General features: G+C 47.9%; 1 protein-coding gene across 2 annotated transcripts in view; it reads left to right on the top strand.

Moving 5' to 3' along the window:
* Positions 1-24,876, top strand: part of CNPY1 (canopy FGF signaling regulator 1) — an 88,374-nt gene that overhangs the window by 5,487 nt on the left and 58,011 nt on the right. For both annotated transcript variants that reach the window (XR_008956449.1, XM_048213145.2), the window contains exon 4: positions 14,517-14,606. Coding sequence is in view for 1 of the 2 variants with exons in the window: in XM_048213145.2 (XP_048069102.1) it covers positions 14,552-14,606 (55 nt within the window). In the remaining variant the exon portion in view is untranslated. The remainder of the gene's footprint in view (positions 1-14,516; positions 14,607-24,876) is intronic.

Raw genomic sequence — 24,876 nt, 5'->3', positions numbered from 1 at the left:
CCTACTGTAGAACAGCATGCAAACCCCAGGTCCCGAGCCTCGTGGCTTGCTCGAATTTCAGTTGCATCGAAGTATAAGCATAAGATGGTAACCGACAGATTGAAGACAGAACAGTAGTAAGTCTGATTCTCATTTCTAGCGTAGGAGCAGAGCTCCACACCGGAGACAGCCCCACTCCCCAAGTACAAGTGTGCGAAGGAAACCGCTGGCGCCCCAGGATGTTCCTTTGCTAACAGTGACTTACCGTGTGACACCTGAGGTCCCTGGTGTTACTCTGGTAAGATACTGTTTGCAGTTGTGTTTCAGATATGGTCACCTAATCCAGCCAAGAAACGGGCAGAAGACATGAACTGACATTTCTCCAAAGAAGACATCCAAATGGCCAAAAACACATGGAAAAATGCTCTACATCACTCAGCATCGGGGAACTACAAATCAGAACCACAATGAGATACCAACTCACACCAGTCAGAATGGCTAAAAGTAACAACTCAGGAAACAGCAGATGTTGGAGAGGTTGTGGAGAAAGGGGAACCCTCTTACACTGTTGGTGGGAGTGCAAGCTGGTGCAGCCACTCTGGAAAACAGTACGGAGGTTCCTCAAGAAGTTAAAAATAGAGCTACCCTACAACCCAGCGATTGCACTACTGGGTATTTACCCCAAGGATACAAATGTAGTGATCCAAAGGGGCACCTGCACCCCAATGTTCATAGCAGCAATGTCCACAATAGCCGAACTATGGAAAGAGCCCAGATGTCCATCGACAAATGAATTGATAAAGAATATGTGGTCCCCCCCACACACACACACACTGGAATATCACTCAGCCATCAAAAAGAATGAAATCTTACCATTTGCAATGACATGGATGGAACTAGAGGGTATTAATGCTAAGCAAAATAAGTCAATCAGAGAAAGAATTATATGATTTCATTTGTATGTGGAATTTAAGAAACAAAACAGATGAACATAGGGAAAGAGAAGGAAAAATGAAGTAAGATTAAATCAGAGAGGGAGACAAACCATGAGAGACTCTTAACTCCAGGGAACAAACTGAGGGCTGCTGGAGGGGAGGTAGGTGGGGGGATGGGGTAACTGGGTGACAGGCATCAAGAAGGGCACGTGATAGAATGAGCATGGAGTATTATACGCAACTGGTCAATCACTAAACTCTACCCCTGAAACAAATACTACATTATATGTTAATTGATTGAATTTAAATTTTTTTTAAATTATGTTAACCTACAGACAGTGCTTTTGAGCATTGCAGATGGTGCTGGCAGCCCCCCTGCCAGCTCGTTGCCTTTTCCCTTTGCTGTTTTACAAATGGGAAGCAGGGAGAGAAAGGGTCCCAGATGTGCCAAGGACAGAGAAGAAGACAAAGCTCCTCGCTTCGCGTGCAGTCCGCCCAGTGGATGACTCCTGTCTGATCATGTCCATGTTGTGGAGAGTTGTGTGAAATCACCGCGTGATACTAATAGCGACACTGGGAATTGTATAAAAGCAAATAAAACTGTGCTTCCGAAAGCAGCAATGTCAAATCACCGTTTAAATTACACCTTCTGTCCGCTTGGGACCATAACTGATGTTTCACCGTGCGTGTGTTGCGCATTTGCTCCTAATGAGTTCAAGCTCCCACCTTCTCCTTGCCTTGTTTTATATTTCTGAGTCCAAATTATTTGGGCTATCCAAATAGCCCTGATTCTTACTTCGCTCTCCATTGTACCAGCTAACAAGTAGTTACGCGTGTGGCCCTCCTTGCCTTTGGTTGCCTTCCAGAGGGTGAAGTACGGCAGTCCCTGTGTATTCACTTCCCACCAACATTACATGTTCACCCAGCCACCATGTGCAGAGGCATACCAGACCTGGGAGGCATGAACAGGACCGAGGTGCCGCCCTGCCCTGGGGAGCCCTACCTAGCCTGGCATCAGCCGACAGCCCTGTGCGGTCCTCATGAGAACAGCGCTGTCCTGGAGTGACTCTGCAAGCCTAAATCATTAAAGCACACCGTATTGAATGAAGTTAGAAATCCCTCAGAATCAATATGTCATGTCCAAAGCTGACTGTGTTGCTCTAACAACCATAAATTTAATTCCTCGAGTATTGACTATTTATTAGATAAAGCAATCTGGCCATGGATTATTGCAACTCAACATTAAACTGTTGTTTGTCATTTTAACTAACGACAAATCTCATGAGGCCACACCTCCACAGAGCCCAAAACACTTTTTGGGAGCCTTCTATGGTGTCTAACCCCACAGCAGTCACTTTCATGTGGACCTTAGCTTCCTTATTTATGGGGGAAGGGCAGGTGCTAATGTGTCCTAAGGCACTTAGGGGCTCATAAGTACGCTGTGGAGTTTCTGTAGCTTCAAAAACTTGAGGAGGGCTCAATGTCCTACAGAGGTCTCAAAAGGAGAAATCCTTTGCCCTATTCCTTCTACAATTCTAGGATTGTGAGACAAAGTGCATGCTGGGCTGAAACAGAGGCCATGTGAAAATCAAGGACTTGACCGAGGTCGCAGAACCTAGAAGGATCTGAGCCAGGACTGACACCCCATGAGTTAGGCACATTCTAACAAGTTAGGGAGAATTACCCTCCTCTTTGGGTAATTGCTGTCTCCCACCCCCATCCCAATCTGTGGCTAGCGGGGGCCACTGGGATGCTATCTCCCCAGCCTTAGTAGCTGGCTGGGGTACAGCCTGAGCCCATGGTAGAATCTGTCCAGCACACTCCCTCCCACCACCCCATCTTCTGAGACTGCCCAGACAGTTGGACATGTAACCCAAGCCAGGGGTCCTGCTCAGGACACTGTGCACCACAGCTGGGGGATGGGGCGGGAGCTTCCTTTCCAGCAGTGAGGTTGGGAGAGTGTGGCCTGAAAGGTGCCAGTGGGCCATGTCCTTCCTCCAGAGAACCCTGGGCTCAGAAGATGAGAACAGAGAGCAAGAATGAGAGAGTCCAAAAATAACCTCTTGCAACTTCAAAGGCTGGAATTTTCACCAGCAGAAAATGAAAGGAAGGTGGGTCGCTGGTTTCTGAGTGGTAGATAAATATTTACCAGCCATATAAAGTCTAAACAATCCTGTCCAAAGGCATTCACCCAATGTTTTTTCAACTTTTCGTTTAACCACCTGCCATTTTAACATGCTACACAAAATGCTGGGAATGATAACAGTCTAAGCCATCTCTGGCCAGGGGAGCTTTGAAGGGGCCTAAGTGATGAGGGAAGGCCAAGTGTGGGGCACTAGCAAGCCACGTAAGTAGCTGGAGGAGGGGGAGGCATTTCGAGAATAACGGCCTGGACAGATCGAGGGGAGCACGTTCCGAGTTTGTGGTGTAATCCACATCGAAGGGCATACAACTAAGCCATTGTTAATTTTCAAGTCCTCAATACTGAACTAGATGTCTGGACAGTTCGGAGATCTCCTTTTTTAAAAAGATCATGTATTTATCAACTATTTCACTTGAACTGAAAACCATCTGTACAAACTTTTGCTGCCAGAGTAAGTGTTAACATTTTAAACAATTGGAACAGTGATTACTGAGATTACCAAAGTTGATACATTGGGAAAGCCACTAACAAATCTCATTGACCTATGTTGGAACTTAGAAAAAAAATCAATGTTTTGATAAGCATTTTCCTAATAGAATTATATCAATTCAGTGAGTAAGGAAAGATCAAAAAAAGATTAAGAAGAAAACAGCATAAAGGCAGAGACTGATCAATTTGAGCTCATTAAGATTTGAAACTGCTTTGTATGTAAAGATACCATTTAAATGTGAGAAGGCAGCCATAAACTAGGGAAAGGTACTTGCACTTAGACTAGCAGCAGATTAGTGTCCAGAATATACATGTATCTCTTACTAACCAATAATTATAAAAATCAATAAATAGTCCAATAGGAAAATGGGCAAAGGGTATAAACGCAGAGATTAAAGATGAGGAAACTCTAATAGCCAAGCATAGGAGAAGCTGCTACCCCCCACTTTGTGTAAGGGGTGCACAGACTGAAAAAAATTCACAGCTATCTGATTGGTAGAAATTTAAAAACCGGACATGCCAAATCTGGTGAGGATGTGATGCTGGTTGAAGCATAAACCAGAATCAGCATTTGGGAGAGTAAGCTGGCAATATCTGAAGAAGTTGAACAGGAGCATTCTCTTCTACCCAGCAGTTGTACTTCTGGTTGCATACCCTAAAGAAATTCTTACTGGGCGCCTGGGGGGCTCAGTCAGTTGAGCGTCTGACTCTTGTTTTGGCTCAGGTGGTGATCTCAGGGTCATGAGATGGAGCCCCATGTCGGGCTCCATGCTAGGCAGGGACCCTGCTCAAGATTCTGTCTCTCCCTCTGCCCCCAACCCTAAAAAAAAGGGGAAAAAAGGAAGGAAATTCTTGCACGTGTGTGATAAGTTGTGAACCAGAATGGTCCTGCTGTATTACTATCACAAAAACAAGCAAAACCCCCCAAACACATAAAAACATAAAACAAGAACAGTATCTAAATGCACAACAATGGCAAAGAATGGATAGATTGTGATATATTCACCAAGTCTACAGCATGCATTCCAAAACGCAGCAATCTCAAAACAGTGTTGAAAAAAAAGATTCAAATATGACTACATCGAGCTAAAAAGCATCTGCACAACAAAGAAAACCATCAACAAAATGAAAGGACAGCTTACCGAATGGGAGAAAACAATTATAAATCATACATCTGATAAGGGACTAATATCTAAAATATAAACAACTCCTGTAACTCAATAGCAAAAAAAACAAAAACAAAAAAACAAACTCACAAGTAATCTCATTAAAAATGGGCAGAAGACATGAACAGATGTTTCTCCAAAGAAGACATCCAGATGGCAACAGAGACATGAAAAAATGCTCAAAATCACTCATCATCAGGGAAATACAAATCAAAACTACAATGAGATATCACCTCACACCTGTCAGAATGGCTAATACCAAAAACACAAGGAATAACTGGTATTGGCGAGGACATGGAGAAAGGGACCCCTTACGCTCTGTTCGTGGGAATGCAAACCAGCGCAGCCTCTGTAGAAAACAGCATCAGTTTCCTCAAAAAGTTAAAAATAGAGCTACCGTGTGATCCTATTGTGGATTGGTATGAAAATGGAAAGTCAAAGAAGAACTTTTATGCCACCTAGAAGCTCCAACCACGTGTGAAGACGAATAGATGAAGAAACGGCATGTCAGATTTATGAGGGGCATGTTGCGAGCTCAGTGGGGCACACGGGAGGCTCCAACCCAGCCAGGACTGTCAGGGACGGCGGCAGGGGAACGGAGTTTTGCAGAAATTTCTGAGCATCCAGTGCGGTGTACAAGTACAGCGGACAGTCATCATTTCCTAGCTCTGTGATCCAAGGGTTTTTTTTAACTCTTAAAAGTAATGTATTGAAAGAGGAACTGAGGTCTGCATGGTGGAGGTGTGACAGTGACCGCTCAGCCTCTCCTCCAGCGTTTGGAGCAACACACACCCACGCGCCCACCCACATATACACATGCGCGTGCCTCACCATGGAACCAAGTGTGGGGTCTGCCTTCCTTAGGCTTCTGGGTCAGGGAGGGAGTGGCTTGGAGTGTTTTTCTTGGAGTGCCTCTCTCGAATGGAATTCTAGTAAACATAATACTTGCCATGCTCTACATGTCTAGTGGGTTTTTATGTGTGTGTCTCATGCAGACTGACACGGCAGGAAACTGCCCAGCTGGTCCACCCTTGGAGGTGTTGTCGACCAGATCTCTCCACTGTACAGTTACTTTTCCCTTTGTAATTAACAAGTATCTCATGGGGAGATACTTTGAGACTACGTCAATAGTCTGTTTCTAATCAAACATCATCCACTAGTTTAGCGTTCATGATTTTTGCCTGAATTATTATATGGTGCCAGGTGATGCTTTTATAAAAAACTTCATAATTCTACACGTATTTTATAATGCTACCATAAGGAAGAGCTTTCACAGCTTCCTGTTATTTGTTCAATTATTTATTTGTGTCCAGATGGACTTGTGAATTTTTATTTTTTTCTATAGATGATCACCTATTGTTATCATTATTTCCTATGTTCAAATTGTCACAGATTTGCACTTTGAAAAACCCTTCTAGTTGGATCTGGTACCCTCTCACCTTTAGCTTTAGAGGGTATTATGGAGCAAATGGTCCCCCCTCCACCCCTCCATATTCATATGTTGAAACCCGAACCCTCAATGTGACAGTATTAGCAGATGGGCCTTTAGGAGCTGATTAGATTTAGATGAAGTCACAAGTTGGAGACCCTGTGATGGGATTAATGCCCTCAGAAGAAGAGACGCCAGGGCATGCGCTCTATGTGAACAGACAAGAACACGGCTGTCTGTGAGCCAGAAGAGGGCTCTCACCAAGAACTGATCTGCCAGCGCCTTCAGCTCAAACTTCCAGCCTCCAGAAATTGGAGAAATGAGTGTTTGTTGTCTGAGCTGCCCGGGTCGGGGCTATCTCGTTACCAGAGCCCGAACTAAGAGAATATAGTCAAATTACTGGTTCCCAGAATTACGAGTCCTTTTCTTGTGCCCCCCCTTCCATGTAGTGATGTTATGTGTTTGTAATACAGGTAGGTTCATTTGTTCCTGTTTGTATGTCATTGGAGTTCTTCTCAGTCCTTATTGACTGACTGGCTTATGGGGAACATTCATTTGGGTCTGCAGCCAGAACTACGCGAAGGGTGTGTTCAGGGAGGTGTCCCTCCCAACCTGACCCTCCACTCCCACCTGCCCTGCAAGTAACCGGCTCTTTCGGCCCTGATTCCTCCTTCCTGAATTTAGTTTTTACACAAATGAGCAGATAATGCATGTTTCCTTATTCTTATTTCTTACATGAAAGGAACTCCAACAACTAGACACACACAGGTTGTTTGATTCTTTCTCTTTTTGAAGATTTATTTATTAGAGAGAGAGAGAGAAAGAAAGAGAGAGAGGGTGGGGGTGGAGCAGAGGGAGAGAAGCAAGACTCCCCACTGAGCGCAGAGTCTGACACGGGACTCCCTTCCAGGACCCCGAGATCATGACCTGAGCTGAAATGAAGAGTCAGGCGCTCCACCACCTGAGCCTCCCAGGCGCCCCTCATTCTTTCTCTTTCGCTGGTGTCCTGTTATTTGGCGTCTGGGGCCTATCATCAGTGACCTTCATCCTCCTTGGGTAGGATGTGGCCTGTGGGTCCACCCCCTCAGCTCTCTTCACTGGAAGTGCCCATTGGGAGCACAGAGGAGCCTCGGAGACTTGAAGGCTGCAGTGGGCCATCCCTGGCCGGGCTCCTTTGTGTGGAGATGCTCCAGAGAGTAGAGTAAATACTGCAGAATAAATCCCATTATCTCGGAAGCTGTCCTGCAGAATGATAGAAACAGATGGTTACTAGGCAGTGCCAGGGATGCCCTGCTTCTCAGCCTGGTCTGGACACACGTCTCCACTATCCCATGCTGCCAACATGGCATGCGGCCACAGGCCTGCGCCCTACTTAACTAGGAAACCACAATGAAGTCTTCAAGAGAGGGTTGAAGGGAGATGGTTATCGCAGTAAGTGCTTTTAAGGTGGCCCCCGGCAAAGTCCAAGCCCCCAGGGGTGGTGTCAGGAGGGCAGAGGGAGGCAGGAGGTGCAGTCCGCATGCAGCACTAGGGCCAGCTGCCTCCTGGGGAGTTTCGATAGCCGTGCCTGAGGGGCTGGGCCGGTGCTGGGGCCAGACTCCCAGGTGGTCCTAAGGTGTGTCCTGGTAAGGTCTGTTTCCAGGCTTGAAGCCCAGGTGTCAGCTCGCCTAGTTCAGGGAGCTGAAGCAAACTGCATCCTCCCAGAAATACACAGCTGGTCTGGCCGCGGGGTCCCTCCCCAGGCCCTGAAGGCCCAGCGAGATGGAGAGCGTGGGACGCATCCTCCTTGCTGTGCCTGGACCATCACAGAGGAGAGGAGGAGGGTCAGGCAATCCCAAGCCTCCTCTCAAGCGTTAAGTGCAAATTTATAAAAACCGATCCTTTTTGAATAATTCCTACTTGATTTTATTTGACCTCGTTGTAGATTTTCTTTTGTATAATAGATGAGAAAAATAAGATTTTTTTAAAATTTTCTGTTTTAAAGTCATAGCAGTTAGAGTCACACTGTGGCGGTGAGATAGGGGAGTCAGGAGACCAGACCAGCCACTGTGGGACCCTTACCAAGTCTTGTCCCTCTTCGCTGTCTCCCTGTGCTCATGTGTAGGGTGGACGATTATAACGTCCATCTCTGGGGCTGTAGACGGGACTGAGCGAATTAATGCACTTAGACCGGTCCTTGGCATTGGGTAAATATTGATCAGTGCCAGCAGCTTGATGGCTTCTCCGTCAGCAGACCAACAACAACACCATCATGACCACTAACAGGAACACCACTACCATCACCCCCACCACCATCATCACCAACACCAACACCACCGACACTGCCACCACCCAGCTATTGCTAGCAGAATGTAGACACTGAGTTAGTCTGACAGCATTCAGATAACAATGAAGTCCAAACAGCTGGTGAATACCAGGTAATGGATCAGAATCCGGGTCTGACTCAAGTGCTCTCTCCATGGTACTGGTGATTCACTTGGGGGTGGGAGTTGGGGCTGATTTAAAATACAAATTCCTGGGCCCTGCTGTCAGACACTAATGCAGCAAGTCTGGGGTGGTGTCCAGGAATCTGTATATTTAATAAGCACAACGAGTGGTTCTGCCACAGGTTCCTTTGGCCCACACTTTGAGAATCATTGTGCCACCCCAAGCCTGGGGCTGGGGGATATGGGTAAGACCCCAGAACCATGTCCCAAGCTCCTCCCCCCTTACCAGATACAATGTAAAGCTTGTCACTCATTAATTCTAATTTATAGGAAAGATGTAAGAAATGGCCCATCCATCCATTCCTTGACCTGACATTCCGTTAGTTCCTGTTAAATATCTGCCAGACGCTGCTCTATTCCAGTTGGAATATGTTAGGAAAGAAAATGCAAGGATCCTTGCCCTCATGGAGTTCTACTCTTACTGGGAAAAACAGGAAATAAGCAAAACATAATGAGTTAACTAAATAGTCCACCGGGTTGTGAAGGTGCCCTAAATGGTAATGGAAGTGTGCGGGTGACAGACGATCTGGCTGGTGCTAATTGCGGCAGCCACGGTGGGCCTCGCCGAGAACGTGACATTGGAACGGAAACTTGGAGGAGGCAAGGGCCGAGTCACAGAATATCGGGGGAAAGCTGCAGGCAGAAGGAAGAACCAGTGCAAAGGCCCTGGGGCGGGATGGCGCCTGGAAGCTTGAGGACAGAGAGGTCAGCCATGGGACAGGCCGCAGGACTAGGAAATGAGGCCTGAGAGGTAAGGACTCTATTTTTTAGTCAGTTCTTAATTTTTAAAAATATTCCGTTCCCAAATAGTTGAACAGCCTCTGTGTATTCTTGAGTCTTTCCCTGTGAAAGTTGCTAGTGAGACATTCAGGTGGTGCTGCCAGGCCCCTGGGTTTGCTTTTCAAGTTGTGCATTACTACCCATGAGTGGGCGATAAAGTCAATTAGTGGGTCATGGCGAGCGTTTTATAAAAATGAAACAGTATAGAGGTGACTGGGTGGCTCAGTTGGTTAAGCATCCAACTCTTGATCTGAGTTCCGGTCTTGATCTCAGAGTTGTGAGTTCAAGCCCCACACTGGGCTCCGCACTGGACATGGAGCCTACTTTTTAAAAAAAATTACATATATATGTAAACATATATGTAAACATATATACATATATACACATACATAAAATACATATGTATGTATTCTCTCTATATATATATATGAAATGGTATAGAACAGAACAAAAAGCACCTAGCTACAGTGTTATTACACGAAAACTTTTGTTTCCTGTGTGTAACAGAAAATTAATGGAACAGAAGCATATGCTTAAAGTGAGCTTTGAATCTTATTGAATCAAACCTCTGCTTGCGCTGCTGAATGAAATTAATTAGTGACCAAACTGGCCTTGTTTCCAAAAGTCCTCACGTAGCTTCAGACAACCGCTCCACTGTCACTCAGCAGAGAGGAAGAAGGAGCACCTTACCCTTTCTGGAGATGAAACGGCTGGATAATGTGGATAATGTGGAGGGGAGGAGTGCCACGTGCAAGCTGGGTGGCTTAGATCACGGGGCCACCTGGACCTGTTTTCTGACATTTAGAAGGGAGTGATTCGAAGCCTAGTGCGCTTCACAGGGATGGTGTCAGGATTGATGATGTAACAAAGATGGACGTGTTTTAAAAATACAATGGCTACCCAACGATAAAATAGAAAATTTTGTTTTAAAGATTTATTTATTTATTTATTTGTGGCGGGGGGAGAGCACTTGTGAGCGGCGGGGGGGAAAAGGGACGGGCAGAGGGAGTGAGAGAATCTCAGGCAGACTCCGTGCCGGGTGCAGAGCCTGACGCGGGGCTCAATCCCACCACCCTGAGATCACAACCTGAGCTGAAGTCAAGAGTCGGACTCTTAACTGAGTGAACCACCCAGGTGCCCCTAAAATAGGATATTTTTAAAAACCTTAATGATTGGCAATCATGAAGCTGTTTCTACAGTGAAAACATGCATAAATCATGAAGTTTCCATGTTAACCACGTCTAAGTGCCCAGTTCAGTGGCGCTAAGCACACACACAGTGTTGTGCTACCACAACCACCATCATCCACCTCCAGAACCTTTTCATTTTCCCAATAATTATGAAACTTCATTCATGAAATTAAAGAGTAAAGTTCACAGTTTCTAGTATACAACTATATGAGTTCTGACACATGGATAGAATTACAGAACCATCACCTCAGTCAAGATCTAGAATACTTCTGGGGCACCTGAGGGGCTCAGTCGGTTGAGCATCTGCCTTCAGCTCAGGTCATGATCCCAGGGTCCTGGAATCAAGCCCCACATCGAGCTCCTTGCTCAGCAGAGAGCCTGCTTCTCCCTCTCCCTCTGCTGCCCCCCTGTTGTGCTCTCTCTCGCTCTCTCTCTCTATCAAATAAATAAATAAAATCTTTAAAAAAAAAAGATCTAGAATACTTCCAAATCTCGCCAAATTCCTTCTCGTTCCTTTGCAATCAACCCCTCCTGCAACACCAGCCCTCGGCAAACCACTGATCTGTTCTTTGCATTTATTTTGCCTTTTCTAGAATGTCACATAAATACAATCACATGCACGGAATCACACAATACGTAGTCTCTACATCTGGCTTTTTTATGTAGCATGGCACATTTGAGATCCATCTATGTTGTTCAGTGGGTCAGTGCTGGGTAGCATTACACTGTGAAGGCAGACCCCGGATTCTTCATGCATTCACCCGCTGATCTGGGTTGTTTCCAGTTGTTGGTGATTGGGAATAAAGTGCTTAGGCAGGTTTCTGAGGGAGCGTACGTTTTCTTTCTTTTGGGGTTGGGAGCATTGGAGTGAAACAGCCGGGTGATGTTGCTGCACTGTTGCCTTTACGGCAAAGGAATATGAGAGATACAGTTGCTCTGAGTCCTTGTGGGCACTTGGTATTGTTAGTGTTTCGTTTTGTTTTTAACGTAGTGATCCTCAGAGATGTGCTGTGGTGTTTCATTCCGTTTTTGTTGGCATTTCCCCAGCGGGACCAAGGATGCTTCAACAGCTTCTCATGTGCTCCTCGGCCACCCATCTCTCTTCTTCAAAACGTGTGCCCATTTTTAAATTAGGCTCTTTGTTTCTTATTGTCAAGTTTTGAGGGTTCTTTTTATATGACAGATGCAAGTCGTTACCACACGTGTGCCTTGCAAATATTCTCCTGGTTAGCGACTTGTGTTTTCCTATCAGTATGAGATGTCAGCCGGTATCTTTCCAAAAACAGAAGTTTTTAAATCTAATGAAGTCCGATTTATCCATTTTTCTGTTATGGGTTGTGGTTTTGGCGTCCTAAGTAATTTTTGCCTAACCCAAAGTTGCAAAGATTTTCTTCTAGACGCTTTATGATTTTAGGTTTTACATGGAAGCCTATGGTCCTTTTTGAGTTAATTTTTACTATGGTACAAGTTATGGGTCAGGGTTCATTGTTTTCATTAATTTTTTTTTTTCGGTACTAAAAGATATGTATGCCTGTTGTAGAAAACTGAAAATAGAAACAAGAATAAAATTACTCATAACCTAGTCATACATGATAACTACTTTCAACCTCTTGTGTGTTTCCTTCCTTTATGCATGTGATCTTACACAGGGTATCTAATACTGTGTATTACATTTATACCTTCCTCTTATCCACTTAGTATTTCAACACAAGCATTTGCTCATACACTCTTAGTTAATTTATTTTTTTTTAGATTTTTTTAAAGATTTTATTTTTCTATCTTTTTATTTCATTTTAAAGATTTATTTATTTGGGGAGGAAGAGAGAGTGCAGTGGGGGAGGGAGGGGCAGAGGGAGAGAGAGAATCTCAAGCAGACTCCACACTGAGCACGGAGTCTGACGCGGGGCTCAGTCTCATGACCATGAGATCACGACCTGAGCCAAAACCAAGAGTTAGACACTTAACTGACTGTGCCACCCAGGCACCCCTAAGATTTATTTTTAACTAATCTCTACACCCAACATGGGGCTCGAACTCACAACCCCAAGATCAAGAGCTTGTGATCTTGGAGCACGTGAATGCTCTACCGACTGAGCCAGCCAGGCACCCCAGCAAATTTATTTCTTAAATAAAATATCTTTTTAGAGTTTTCTTATCACTGGAATAAACATGGTTATTGCATAAAACAAAAGAAGTAGGTAAACAAAAGAATAGTGTGAAAAATACCCATTTTAAATCATTTAGAAACGATTTGCCTACATTCTTTCATATGCTTATCTCTGAAACTGTGTATAGGTATCATTCTATTGACTAAATATGTATAATCATACGAGTTTTATAACTTAGTTAACTATTTTATTGGCGATATTTAGAATGTGCCCTGTGTTTTTCTCTTGTGTGCACTGCTGGAATAAACAACCTCATCCATTATCTTTGGATTTGAGATTTTTTTTTTCCTGGATTAGATTCCCAGTAGGGTCACTAATGAGTCAGAGGCTATGAACATTTTTAATGCTCCTGAATCCCTGTCCACATCTCCCCTGCCCCCAAGAAAGATTGGATCGATGTATCATCTCTCATTCAGTTCTTGTGATTAATACATTTTTTTGTGTGTCATAATTCGACTGGTGGATCATAACATCTCAGTTGGGGTTTCCTTTGTATTTGATTGCTCCTGAGGTCAAACACGCTTTCCAATGTCCACGATCCTTCATAATGACCTCTTTCATGATTTGTCTGTTAGTCCTTTTACCTGTAAGGTGGTATCTCTATTAGTAGGCATGCTAAGGCAATTCCCCTTTAGATAGAAAACATCATGAAGTCCTGTCAGCTTGACATCTTTCCTGTTTAGTATAATGTGCAAAAGAGACAAGGAAAATGCATTTCTATCGATCTTTATGTTGTTGGCCTCTTGATTTCTTGAAAAATAAGAAAAACAAAATAGAATTTCTGACCTTTGAATTTTCAATTCCCATGCCACGCTTTCGAGACGATTAAGATATAAATATTCTTTATATAGGAGCTTGTCCCTCTTAATCCATGCTTGATACCTTACGTTGAAGTGGCATGGTGGCACACAAAAGAATTGTCTCAGAGAATTCAGATGTTCACGAACGGGGGGTTGTCAAACATGTTTGGGAAGAAGACAACGAAGAGAGAACATAGTTTGCCTTTCTTAGCTGTCCTGACAGTATCACGGTAGGCTCCTAACACCACTCGAACTCCCCTCTGGGGGACTGTCACGTCACCCCTGCTGGTGGCTGCCAGCACTGCATGGACAGCTCCCCTAAAAGGACCCATTTTGGAACATGGGCTGAAATTTGGATTGAGGATGTGGGCCTGTTTCGTATTTCTGACTAATATATAATGCATTTTATAAACATAAGTTGTTCAAGATGGTCTGTTCATTGGATTAACAATGGAATACAGACGGTCTGAGACCTAACCGTGGTCCCACTTACGTGGTTTTTCCACCTTACGATGGTGCAAAAGTGATACACACTCAGTAGAAACCGTGCTCCGAGTTCTGAATGTGGATCTCTTCCCGGGCTAGTGATAACGTGGTCGGAGCCTCCCCCGTGATGCCGGGCAGTGGCCGAGCTCCCAGCAGCCACGCGATCACGATATACCGACAACCGTCTGTCCCCACACAGCCGTCCCGTCCATCACTTTCGGTACAACAGTCCGTGCATTCCAGGAGATATTTGACACTTAATTGTCCAAGAGCCTTCCTGTTCCATGACTTTGCCCAACTGTGGGCTAACGTGAGAGCTCTGAGCACACTTAGAGTGGGCTGGGCTACGCTGTGATGTTTGCTAGGTTAGGTGTGCGAAATGCATTTTTGACTTAATGATATTTCAACCTACAGTGTGTTTGCCAGAACATAACCGCATTGTATCTCTTCACTCCATTTATTCAGAGGGAAGACGGGGCGGGAGCAGGTGAGTTCAAACCATGCCGTGCAAGATGTTCTTCTTAAGGAAAACAAGATCTCTGAAACTCCAAATTGGTAAGTTGGATAATTTAAAATTAGAATTTGATTGCATTACAGAGGATTTTTGCAATTTAGAAAAACATACTTTATATTTCTGATAAATATCTACTCTTTTCGTTCATTTAAAATACTTGAGCTGAGGGGTGCCTGGCTGGCTCCATCCATCGAATGTGAAACTCTTGATCTCAGGGCTGTGCGTTGGAGCCCCATGATGGGTATAGAGATTACTTAAAAATAAAATGGTTACAAAAATAAAATAACCGAGGGGCGCCTGGGTGACACAGCGGTTAAGCATCTGTCTTCGGCTCAGGGCGTGTTCCCGGCGTTATGGGATCGAGCCCCACATCAGGCTCCTCCGCTATGAGCCTGCTTCTTCCTCTCCCACTCCCCCTGCCTGTGTTCCCTCTCTCGCTGGCTGTCTCTATCTCTGTCAAATAAATAAATAAAATCTTTAAAAAAAATAATAAAATAAAACAAAAATAAAATAACTGAGTCAACACATTTTTTCATAATCACCACCTTCTTCTCCTTCTTCTTCCTCTTCTTCTTCTTCTTCTTCTTCTTCTTCTTCTTCTTCTTCTTTAGTGCACCAAACCAGTATCTTCAAACTAGTCTGAAATGCAAAATCTTACTAACCTTGTATTCTCCCTTATTCTCTCACAGTTTCCATTAGTTACATAGGGAGACAGTAGACCGAACAGGGACACACGTCGTCAGTCCCTTTCTAACTGAAACGGGACTCATCAGATATTTATCATTCAGTGTTTGGGGAAAGATGCGCATTTTTTTTCCTTTCCAGTCAGAATGATTTTTTTTTTTCAATAAATTTCCTGCTGGGAAAGCATTAGGGCTGAAATACAGGAGCAGAGCAGACCCATTTAGGCCTCTTACACAATGCTATGTGCTCGTCACAGCTCAAGTCTGAACCAGCTAATGATTTGCAATTTGGGACGATAAGCCTGTGCAGACACCCAACTTCTCAACTTAATCATTTATTCCACGAAGGCTGCTGTTCTCGGAGCTCCCAGTCCATCAGTGAGTGTTAAAACGAAACAGAAATGAGCTTTGGGGACCCGAGAATCAACACAGGCCTGCGTGTTACCCTGTTTCTGCGTCTTCAGTCACGAGGAGCCCTTCCGGTCAGACGCGGCCACCCGTTAAGTTGGTGGGACCCCGAGACCCAGGCTGACCAGCACAGACACGCCCAGCTGCTCAGGGCTGATGGGCGCTCGTGGGTCCGCTGCTTGGTTCTGAAGAGCCCCGTGTGTGTGGCCGCGATCTCATCTCACCCCGCGTGGGGGCTCATGGGGGGGGGCGGTGCACATAGACTTTCAGGCAGTTTTGTAATGAAGGAGTATTCGTGACAGATGAGCTCATCCCAGGAATCTTGCCTGCTTTGTGCAGCAAAAAGAACATCTCACGCCTCCCGGGGAAGGAGGCCTTGACTGACGTCCCAAACGGAGGGAAAAGCTGTGATCTCTTCAGAGGCCATCAGCTCAGGGCTTTGAAGATAAATGAGTATGTACATATTTCGACGTGCAAAACACTGCTCCGTAACTTTAGAAGAATCTCGCATCCCCTTGCCTTTTGAAGCTCCCGCAGATACAAAACACAGTCATTTTCCTAGGTACCAGTTAGTTTATTGATCTAGTCAGACAAAAAAGAGCAGAACTATGAAAAATTACTCCGGCAAACATTTCTTTCATCTTCTGGCGGTGAGGCATCTTTAAAATGTGATGAAAACACTTTAAAACAAATGAAATGGCTTTCGGTTGAACAGCAGCGGGAGGTCCAGGGATCTCCCCCGCGTCTCTAAGCTTCGAGAGCTCATGTTGGAGCCAGAAAACCATAGTCTCCAACCTCAAGCCTGCATTCTGGACTATGTTTTCCTCCATCGCCCTTTTGCAACCTCTGTTGTGACGTATGTAATTCGTTTCTGGACGCGGTCTCCTGTCTCTGCTCCTAGGTTCTGTGCAATTTGGGGACCAGGCACAGGTTGCTCCAAGGGTCCCAGCCTCCCTGCGATCAAGGAGACGGGCTCAGATAGTGGGAGTGGCCAGGGCAGCGGGGGGCACGGCCAGGTGGGACGGGAGGCTGAGCTGGTGCAGATGGTGACCACCCGAGTCGGCTGCCTACCGCCCTCTTCCCGCCCCTCCACCTCCCCTTTGGACGCATCCTGGGTGTTAATTTTAACGTGATGTCACTGATGTCACGTGTTTTGAGAACTTCTTATACAAAGACATGCCCTATGACTCGTGGCAGTGGTTTGAAGGCAGAGAAACAGCCAGTAAGCCCGTCCATGCTTCCTGGTGGCAAATGAGCCTGGATACTTTTGAGGAACTGTCTATTCCATATTGTGTGGCCTGCACTTTTGGGGGAGGGAAGGGAGGCGCAAGTGTCTGTATTCTGCAAAGTTTCCGACAGTGAATTGAGTTCCCTGTCCCCAGCTCCCCTGCCTCTTCCCCCGGAACCAGTGATGTCCCTCTTTAGATTTACAAAGCTGTCTGCAGACACCTGTACTCATTAACTCTTCTGGTAATGGGGAGAACAGGGGGCATGCCACGGTCACCTGTTCCAGAAGAGCAGGAGTAAAACACGCCACTCACCCAGCCTTCCCGTGAGAAGGACAGGAAATAAGCTAGAAAAGACTGCTTGTGAGGGGCCAAATTATTGGTCAGAAGCAAAGTCAGTCTTTCCCATAGCTCAGATTTGTGGAACGCTAGTGATAAGGTGACAGATCCTGGTCACAGGAACTCTCACGAATAAGTGAGAATTTGTTTCTTGTGAAATTAACTTTTTCTCATTAGATGTTGGGGTTTCGTACTCTTCTTCCCCTCGGAGGTTGTTCACTGAATATTTGTTCGTTTGGTTTTTTTTTTAAAGATTTTATTTACTTGACAGAAAGAGAGACAGCCAGCGAGAGAGGGAACACAGCAGGGGGAGTGGGAGAGGAAGAAGCAGGCTCCCAGCAGAGGAGCCTGATGTGGGCTCGATCCCAGAACGAAAGGATCACGCCCTGAGCCGAAGGCAGACGCTTAACAACTGCGCCACCCAGGCGGCCCCTGAATATTTGTTTTTAAGAGGAGTTTGAGTTTAGGGTGGCTCAGTCGGTGAAGCGTCTGCCTTCGGCTCAGGTCATGATCCCAGGATCCTGGGATCGACTCCCTCTGGGCAGGGAATCTGCTTCTCCCTCTGCTCCTACCCCCGCTTGTGCGCTCTGTCTCATTCTTTCTCTCTTTCTCAAATAAATAAATAAAATTTAAAAACAAATAAAAAAGAAGAGCTTGAGTTTAGAATTATAAGTAATATTTCTTTAAAACATTCTTTTTAAAGATTTTACTTATTTATTTGACACAGAAAGAGACAGCCAGCGAGAGAGGGAACACAAGCAGGGGGCATGGGAGAGGAAGAAGCAGGCTCCCAGTGGAGGAGCCTGATGTGGGGCTCAATCCCAGAACGCCGGGATCACACCCTGAGCCAAAGGCAGACGCTTAACGACTGAGCCACCCAGGCACCCCTCTTTAAACATTTTTTAATGGAATGCATTGTAAATCTCATGAGATTTTGCTATAAAAGTGATACGTCAGATTTCCAAAGCAACGCAACTTCATAGTGTGAACTGCATTTTAGTGACTGAGAAAATATTCAAACACGGAGCAGCCTCTCACACCTGAGGGCACCCTAGCACGGCACAAAACAGGCTCGAGACATCTGAGCCTCCAGCAGGAACTGGGCAGCCTCCCAGCGACTGCGGGCCATCAACACGAGAGGAGAGCTGCAAAGTAAAATAAATGTGTGCAAACAACTCCTAAGGGACAGGACTCCAAATATAAACGTGGCCAAATACAGGTTATGTGCAGCCAGGAAACGCCACATTCAAAAATAATTCTCAAGAAGTTCAGCTGTAAGTTGATTGTTTGGAGGTTTGAATAAATGTTTCCAAAGGAAAACAATTCCAAACACTGGGTGGCTCCTGGCGGCCGGGAAGCCTGGGGGCCTACCACAGCTGGCAGCCGGGCCCTGGACGGCTCCGCTCGGGCGGGAAAGCTCGAGGGAAGGCCCCGGGAGGCTTGCAAGTAAATGAAGGTCCCAAGGGAGAGCAAGCAGAGGCTGCTGGCTCAGAGCTGGCTGGCGCCCGGGGGTCAGCCGCCATCGCGCAAGCTAGGTAGGGACACAGAGGCAGGCACGGCGGTGGGACAGCCTCAAGGTGGAAAAGGGGGGTCAGGTGAGCCCTGCAAGGGTTGTGGGCGCGGCACGCCGGCGGGGTGGGGGCATTGGCTAATGGAAGCAGCATGCTACAGGATGAGTCAGGGGAGTGGATTTGGCTTTCCCCGTTGGCCCCGAGCTGGAGGCGGGGGAAGCTAGGGTGGCTGGCCATTATCAGTCAGGGCCTGGCCATTCTGGCCCAGCTGTTTCAGTGCTTCCTGAGCTGGTCGCTCAGTAGAGAGGTCCAGCATCCTGGGAGTGGGGCTGGCTCCTGGGCTGGTCCCTGGACGGTGGGATGCTTTCCAGAACTGGCCCTTGTGGGCTGCGGTGTTTTCATTCTGGTCTGGTGGTGGGCCTGGGCCATCCAGTCTCTCGGCCCTGACCACACCTCTGGCCTCTCACAAGCCACAGGGCCGACGGGGCGGTCCGTTTTCTCGTATGTAAACCCACATGTTTAGAGTACACGGTCACCGGGACAGCTGCCACTCTCAGGTTCCAAGCAAAGAACAAACCTCAAGAATGACAGTTTCCTGTCCACTGAGGGCCTGCACGCACGCCTACCCCCAGGCCGACCCTGAAGCCCGGCCACATCTGTGTGGAGCCACCCCTGGTTCTGCCGGCCTGCCCGGGGCTGGGAGGGTCCTTGGACGCTCTCCAGCCCTGGGCCCCCAAAGTCCAGAGTGGGGAGAGCCTTTCCCAGCTGTGTGACTCCGAGCCCAGGACAGATGGGCATGTGGGGCGGAAGCTCCTTCACTAGGCGTTTCCGGCAGACCCCCGTGCTGCCAGGCCTGCAGCCGCAGGGGCGGGTTGCTCTGAGGCCCCAGAGCAGCCCAGCATCTGCCGTGGGTGCGCAAGCAACACATGGGTTCTGCTGCTGGGGAGGAGCAAACCGCTCTTCCCAGACACGAGTGTCCCGTTAGACCCGGGGACCCACCTGGGAGCTGCTGGGGCCACTGTGTGGGTGACGCCCGCGGGGCGTCCCTGGGCAGACAGAGCCCGGGCTGCCCGCTAACGTTGGAAGTGCTGCCTCTGGCGGGATGGGCGCTGTTTCCGGGAAGGACCATCCGCACTCGTACAGCCTTGATTATTTCCAGTGGAAACCGGGGAACATGCAAAATGCTAACACAATATTGTTTATGATCCATTCGCCCATTATTTTGCAAGCGTGAGCCTGTTATACACAGCCCTGCCATGCTCAGGCAAGCGGGCACACATGTTCCCCAACCCCTATTACAGCGAGATCAGAGCGGTGGCCGCCCTGCTGCTGGGGAAGTTTCCTGAGAGCCGGAGACTCGCAGGGCCCACGGGTCTGGCCAGAACGGTGCTCCCAAGGTCACAGTCAGGGCGGGACCTGCCGAGTGCAGCCAATGAGAACACTGGCCTCTCGTGCCAAGTTCTGTTTCCCGTGGCTTTTAGTTCAAGGACAATTGCTGAAATGTTCAAGCTGGAAATGCTCTTGGAGTTCACGTAATAATATCCTCTTTTTTATCGTTGGAAAGATGGAGCCCTGCAGTCACAGGGAGCTGCTCAGGTCAGTCTGTCACGGATGCGTTCAGAAGCTCTGTACCAGTGTCATGGCCCACCCTCCAGGCTCCTCCAAGCAGATGGATTGGCAGGGACCATCACAGTGCGGACGGAAGGGGGCGCTCTGAAAGACACTGAGCACTGCCCTGGGGGCACCACAGCCAGACCCAACCTTAGACTGGAGGGCAGGCAGGTGTTCAGGGAAGGCTTCCTGGAGGAGGTGACGCTTGAATCAAGTCTTGAAGGACCAGGAGCAGTTGGACAAATAAGGAAAGGTCTGGGAAGGGAGGACCAGCCTGAGGGGACACCTGTAAACGGGGTGCAGAGGTCTGAAGAAACATGATAGGGAACGTAAACCCAATGGCAGAGAGAGAGGCCGGTGGGCTGGTTGTGTGGGACTTCCACACCAGTGCTAAGGACACTGCGTTTTACCCTCAGGGCGGTGTGGCTGCCACTTGGGTATTGGGTCTGAGTTGCAATTATGTTGGTGTCTTTGGAGCAACTTGGCTCCAGCCTGGAGGAGGCAGTGTGGTGGGAGCCGCGAGCTGAGCTGTGTAATCCAGACAGGGAGGAGGGGGGACGGTAGGGTAAAGAGGGGATGAGAGACATCCAGACACTCAGTGGGTTGTTTAGAGCAGAGCAGAAAGGGTGTAACCCCAGGCCTCCGTGCAGGACCCCTCCTCCATCCCTCCCCAGCCCTCCCTGAGCCCCGGGAGGCCCACCCACTGGGGTGTCCTCTGCTCCAAGCCCTCCAATGCCAGCACGGTGGCCCGAGGCTGGAGTGTGCAGGGTTATGCTTGCTCCCTGGGTCGGCAGGGGGTGTGGGCGTCCCTCCACTGAAGGTCACGATTCGTAAAGCCAGCCTTTGTTACGACTGTCCTCTCCGAGCTCCGGTCGTCCTTCTGGGCTCAGAGCTGGCGAGGCCCCAGGGACTGCAGTGTCCTTCCCACTTTGCTTCAAGCTGCCAGGCCCATTAGTAAACTCCCCTGAAATCACCTCTTTGCTCTCTGCCGTGCCTAGCTTAGGGGCCTGGGGACAGCAAGCAGCTGGAGGTCGGAGCCTGGTGGCCCATGTGTGACCTCTGGCTCCGCCCCAGGTCTACGGTCCCCAGTGGGGTCTGCATGTCCAGGTGTCCCTGTGGCTCCCTGTCCCAGTTCCCATCCAGCCCACCTGCTGGGGCGTCAGCCTGCTGCTCGGGGGCCCAGGTCCTGAAAGGCTTCCACAGCAGCAATATTTCTCCCAGAAAACACAAGACTCTGATTCTGTCTCTCAGACAAATACGTTGAAGAAAGGAAGGTGAGCAGGGAGAAAAGAGGTCGGATGGAGGAGATTCTCAGATTCTCAGCTCATTTTCCTTCCTCTTTCTAGAGTTCCTTTGCGGCAGCTTAGGGAAAAGCTCTTCTGGCCAGTCTCTACACCCAAAGGAGGGAGCTCCCTCCTTTGCTGGCCAGCGGGGTTAATTGTCCAGCACTCTTGCTCCAGGGGTCCCTGCCGCAAGTAAGGGTGATGCTTTTTAGAAACAAAAGCTCGTGCACATGCAGGGTGTAGAGGAGGCATTTGAAGCCCCGGTGGGAGGCTGGGGGCAGGAGGCCACTTTGCCTGAGGACACCCTGGAGGAGGGCTCGCTTCCTGCCTGCACCAGGAAGGAACCCCGAGCCGGGAGGGGGGTCGCAGCCCTGCTTTCTTCCTCTCAGACGTCCGTGAATCTGTTCCGATATTCCGGCCATGACACGTGCGCTCCTTTCTTTAATGCAAGCGGTTATTGTTGCTTCCGATGAGGAGCGGGGGGTCACGCCGGCCGTGCCCAGGAGGTTCCAGTCTAAGTAAAAGAGACAAAACAATTCAATGACAGAAAAATACCTCTCCCAGTAAATGAGATGGTGCTTGAAACCTCAGAGGGGTGAGGTTATTGGCTTTTTCTCTTATTCATTCTTTCTTGCCTCGAGGGTCAGCTCAACACTACCTTGCCACAAAACCTTTAAATGGGAAATGCTATGTTAATACAAGTTGATGGCATCCGGTTCAAATAGAACAAATACATTGATTTTATTTATTTTTTAAAAGATGTATTTGTTTGTTTGAAAGTGAGAGAGAGAAAGTGCAGGGGGGAGAGAGAGAGAGACTCTGCAGCAGGTCCCTGCTGATCACAGAGCCTGATGCGGGGCTCATCTCACGACCGTGAGATCATGGCCTGAGCCGAAATCAAGAGTCGGACAATTCTAAGGATTTTAAAATTCTAGGGAATTAAAAGACAATTCTGGGGACGCTTGGTTGGCTTAGTTGCTGAAGTGTCAGCCTTTGGCTCAGGTCATGATCCCACGGTCCTGGGGTGGAGTCCCGCATTGTGGGGAGTCTGCTTCTCCTTCTGCCTGCTGCTCCCCCTGCTTGTGCTTGCTCTCTGACAAATAAATAAATTTTTAAAAATAAATAAATAATTTAAAAAAGAGATTAGCAGGAGATAAATTTTGAACATATGGCAACCCCCAAAATATGAGGCTGATAGGGCGGCCAGGTGATTGAGGCTTACAGAACACCCCAAGCAGAAGGAAGGGATGGGGTCCGGGGCTGCAAGGGGGAGGAAGGCCAGGCAGAGGAGGTGTCTGGAAAACACAGGCTGCCCTGTGATGCAGGTGGGTTTCCTAGGTAAAGAGGAATCTCTGGCTTTAGCTTCCTTCCTGGCCCAGGTCCCCTTCCCAGTGGAAATTTAGGCAGCTAAGGGGGAAGTGAAGAGCTTTTCCTGGATCTGCAGTTTCTTAAAAATAATCAACCTAAAATAATCCTTATGCCAAAGAGGCATAATCTGGGGCGACAAAGTCTGCTCCCCTTCAGTAGCACATGACATCATACGCATGGTTTGGAACCTTTTTTTTAGCTTAAATATACGTTTCGGGGATGACCCCATAGCAGTACATGAAAAGATGCCTTCACGCAGGACGGTACCGTTTCCCGCGGACGGTGGATTATTTCCGACCACGGCTGTTGCGGTGGTGCTGCCGTGCGTGACCCTGAACCATTCTGTCCCCGTGCAAGTGTGTGTGTGGCGTGGATTCTAGAAGTGGAATCCTGGGGTCACCCCCTATGCGTATTTGTCGCCTGAGGGGCTATCTGGACACCACCAGATGGCCTCGCACGGAGGCCATACCCGTTCACGACGTGGGAGGATGGCGCTTCCTCACGCCGGTACCAACTTGCGGCGTGACCAGCTCTTTGATTTTGCTCATCTTCCCATTCAAATCCTTATTCAGTTTTCCGTAGGTTGTTAGATTAGAATGTGTTTTGTTTTGAGTGGTCTGTATTTTTTAGTTTCACAGCGATAATGAGCAGAATTTCTGACTTCCCATGTACCCTCTGCACCGCCCCCCATGGCCTGTCCCGTCATCAACACACCCCCATTTGTTGCCTTTGTGACCAACGGTGGGCTCACACTGACACGTCTTCATCACGCAGAGTCCACAGTTTACACTGGGTTCGAGCCTACAAGCTTGCACAAATGTATACGGTCACGTGTCCACCGTAACAGGATCACCCAGGGTACTTTCACTGCTGTGAAAATCCCTGTGCTCTGCCTATCGGTTTCATTTTATTTTTTAAACCATTATAGGAGGAGGGACACCTGCCTGGCTCAGTCTGTAGAGCGTGCGGCTCTCGATCTTGGGGTCATGAGTTCGAGCCCCACATTGGACGTAGAGATTACTTAAAGAGAAACGATTACAGGAGTGTTCTCCTTCTTCTGTGTTATGGATTTTTTTTCTGTTTTGGTACTGGTTAAAAAGCCCTGTCCCATTCTGCAATTATATTAAAAATACTGTCCCATAACGTAGTCTAGTATTTTTATGGTTTTGTTTCTCAGTCCATCTGGAGTTTGCCTGGGGTAAGGTATACTCCGAGACCACTTCTTGAACAGCCCCCTTTTTTGGAAAGCCCACCTTCCTCCTGTCCTAAGGCCTGTTTGTGAAAAGCTTGCTCTGGCGGCATGGGGAGTAGAGCGGGTGGGCTGAGGGTGTCCTGGTCAGCACCTGCTGTGGCTGCTGGTGGGGCAGGTGGAGGTGGCAGACATGGAGAGAAGCTGACCCATTCCAGAAATATTTAGGAAACAAAATCGACAGGATTGGTCCCGAATTAGGTATGGGGCCTAAGGAAAGGGGTTGCTAGGGAAGACTTCCAGGTTTCTAGACTGTGTAATCGGTGGATGGTGGCCCTGCAGATAGAAGGAAACTGGGTGCTTATTAAGGGTCCAGAGACCCCCAGAGCTGAGGAAGGCAAGCCAGACCGCATGGGGTCTAGAAGGCTCTCACTCACCCCCCTCTGGCTCCTTTGCTGTCTCTGGGGTTACATGGGACACGACCCCATGCTCCATTTTCCTCTTCCTCCTGGCTCTTCAGCAAGGTCCTTGGGTCTCGCCTCCAACAACTGCACTGGCCCAGCCCAGCTTACTGACTGGTTCCTCTGGAATGGGGTGACCTGCTGGTCCAGGAGGCTGGGGTTCGCTGGGGCTGACACGTCTGCACTGCAGACTAAGTAGACTGTCTAACGGGAGGGGAAACAATCACCTCTC

The sequence above is a fragment of the Ursus arctos genome, unplaced genomic scaffold (genome assembly GCF_023065955.2).
Source record: "Ursus arctos isolate Adak ecotype North America unplaced genomic scaffold, UrsArc2.0 scaffold_3, whole genome shotgun sequence".
Classification (NCBI taxonomy): Eukaryota; Metazoa; Chordata; class Mammalia; order Carnivora; family Ursidae; genus Ursus; species Ursus arctos.
This window is presented reverse-complemented; position numbering and strand designations above follow the sequence as displayed.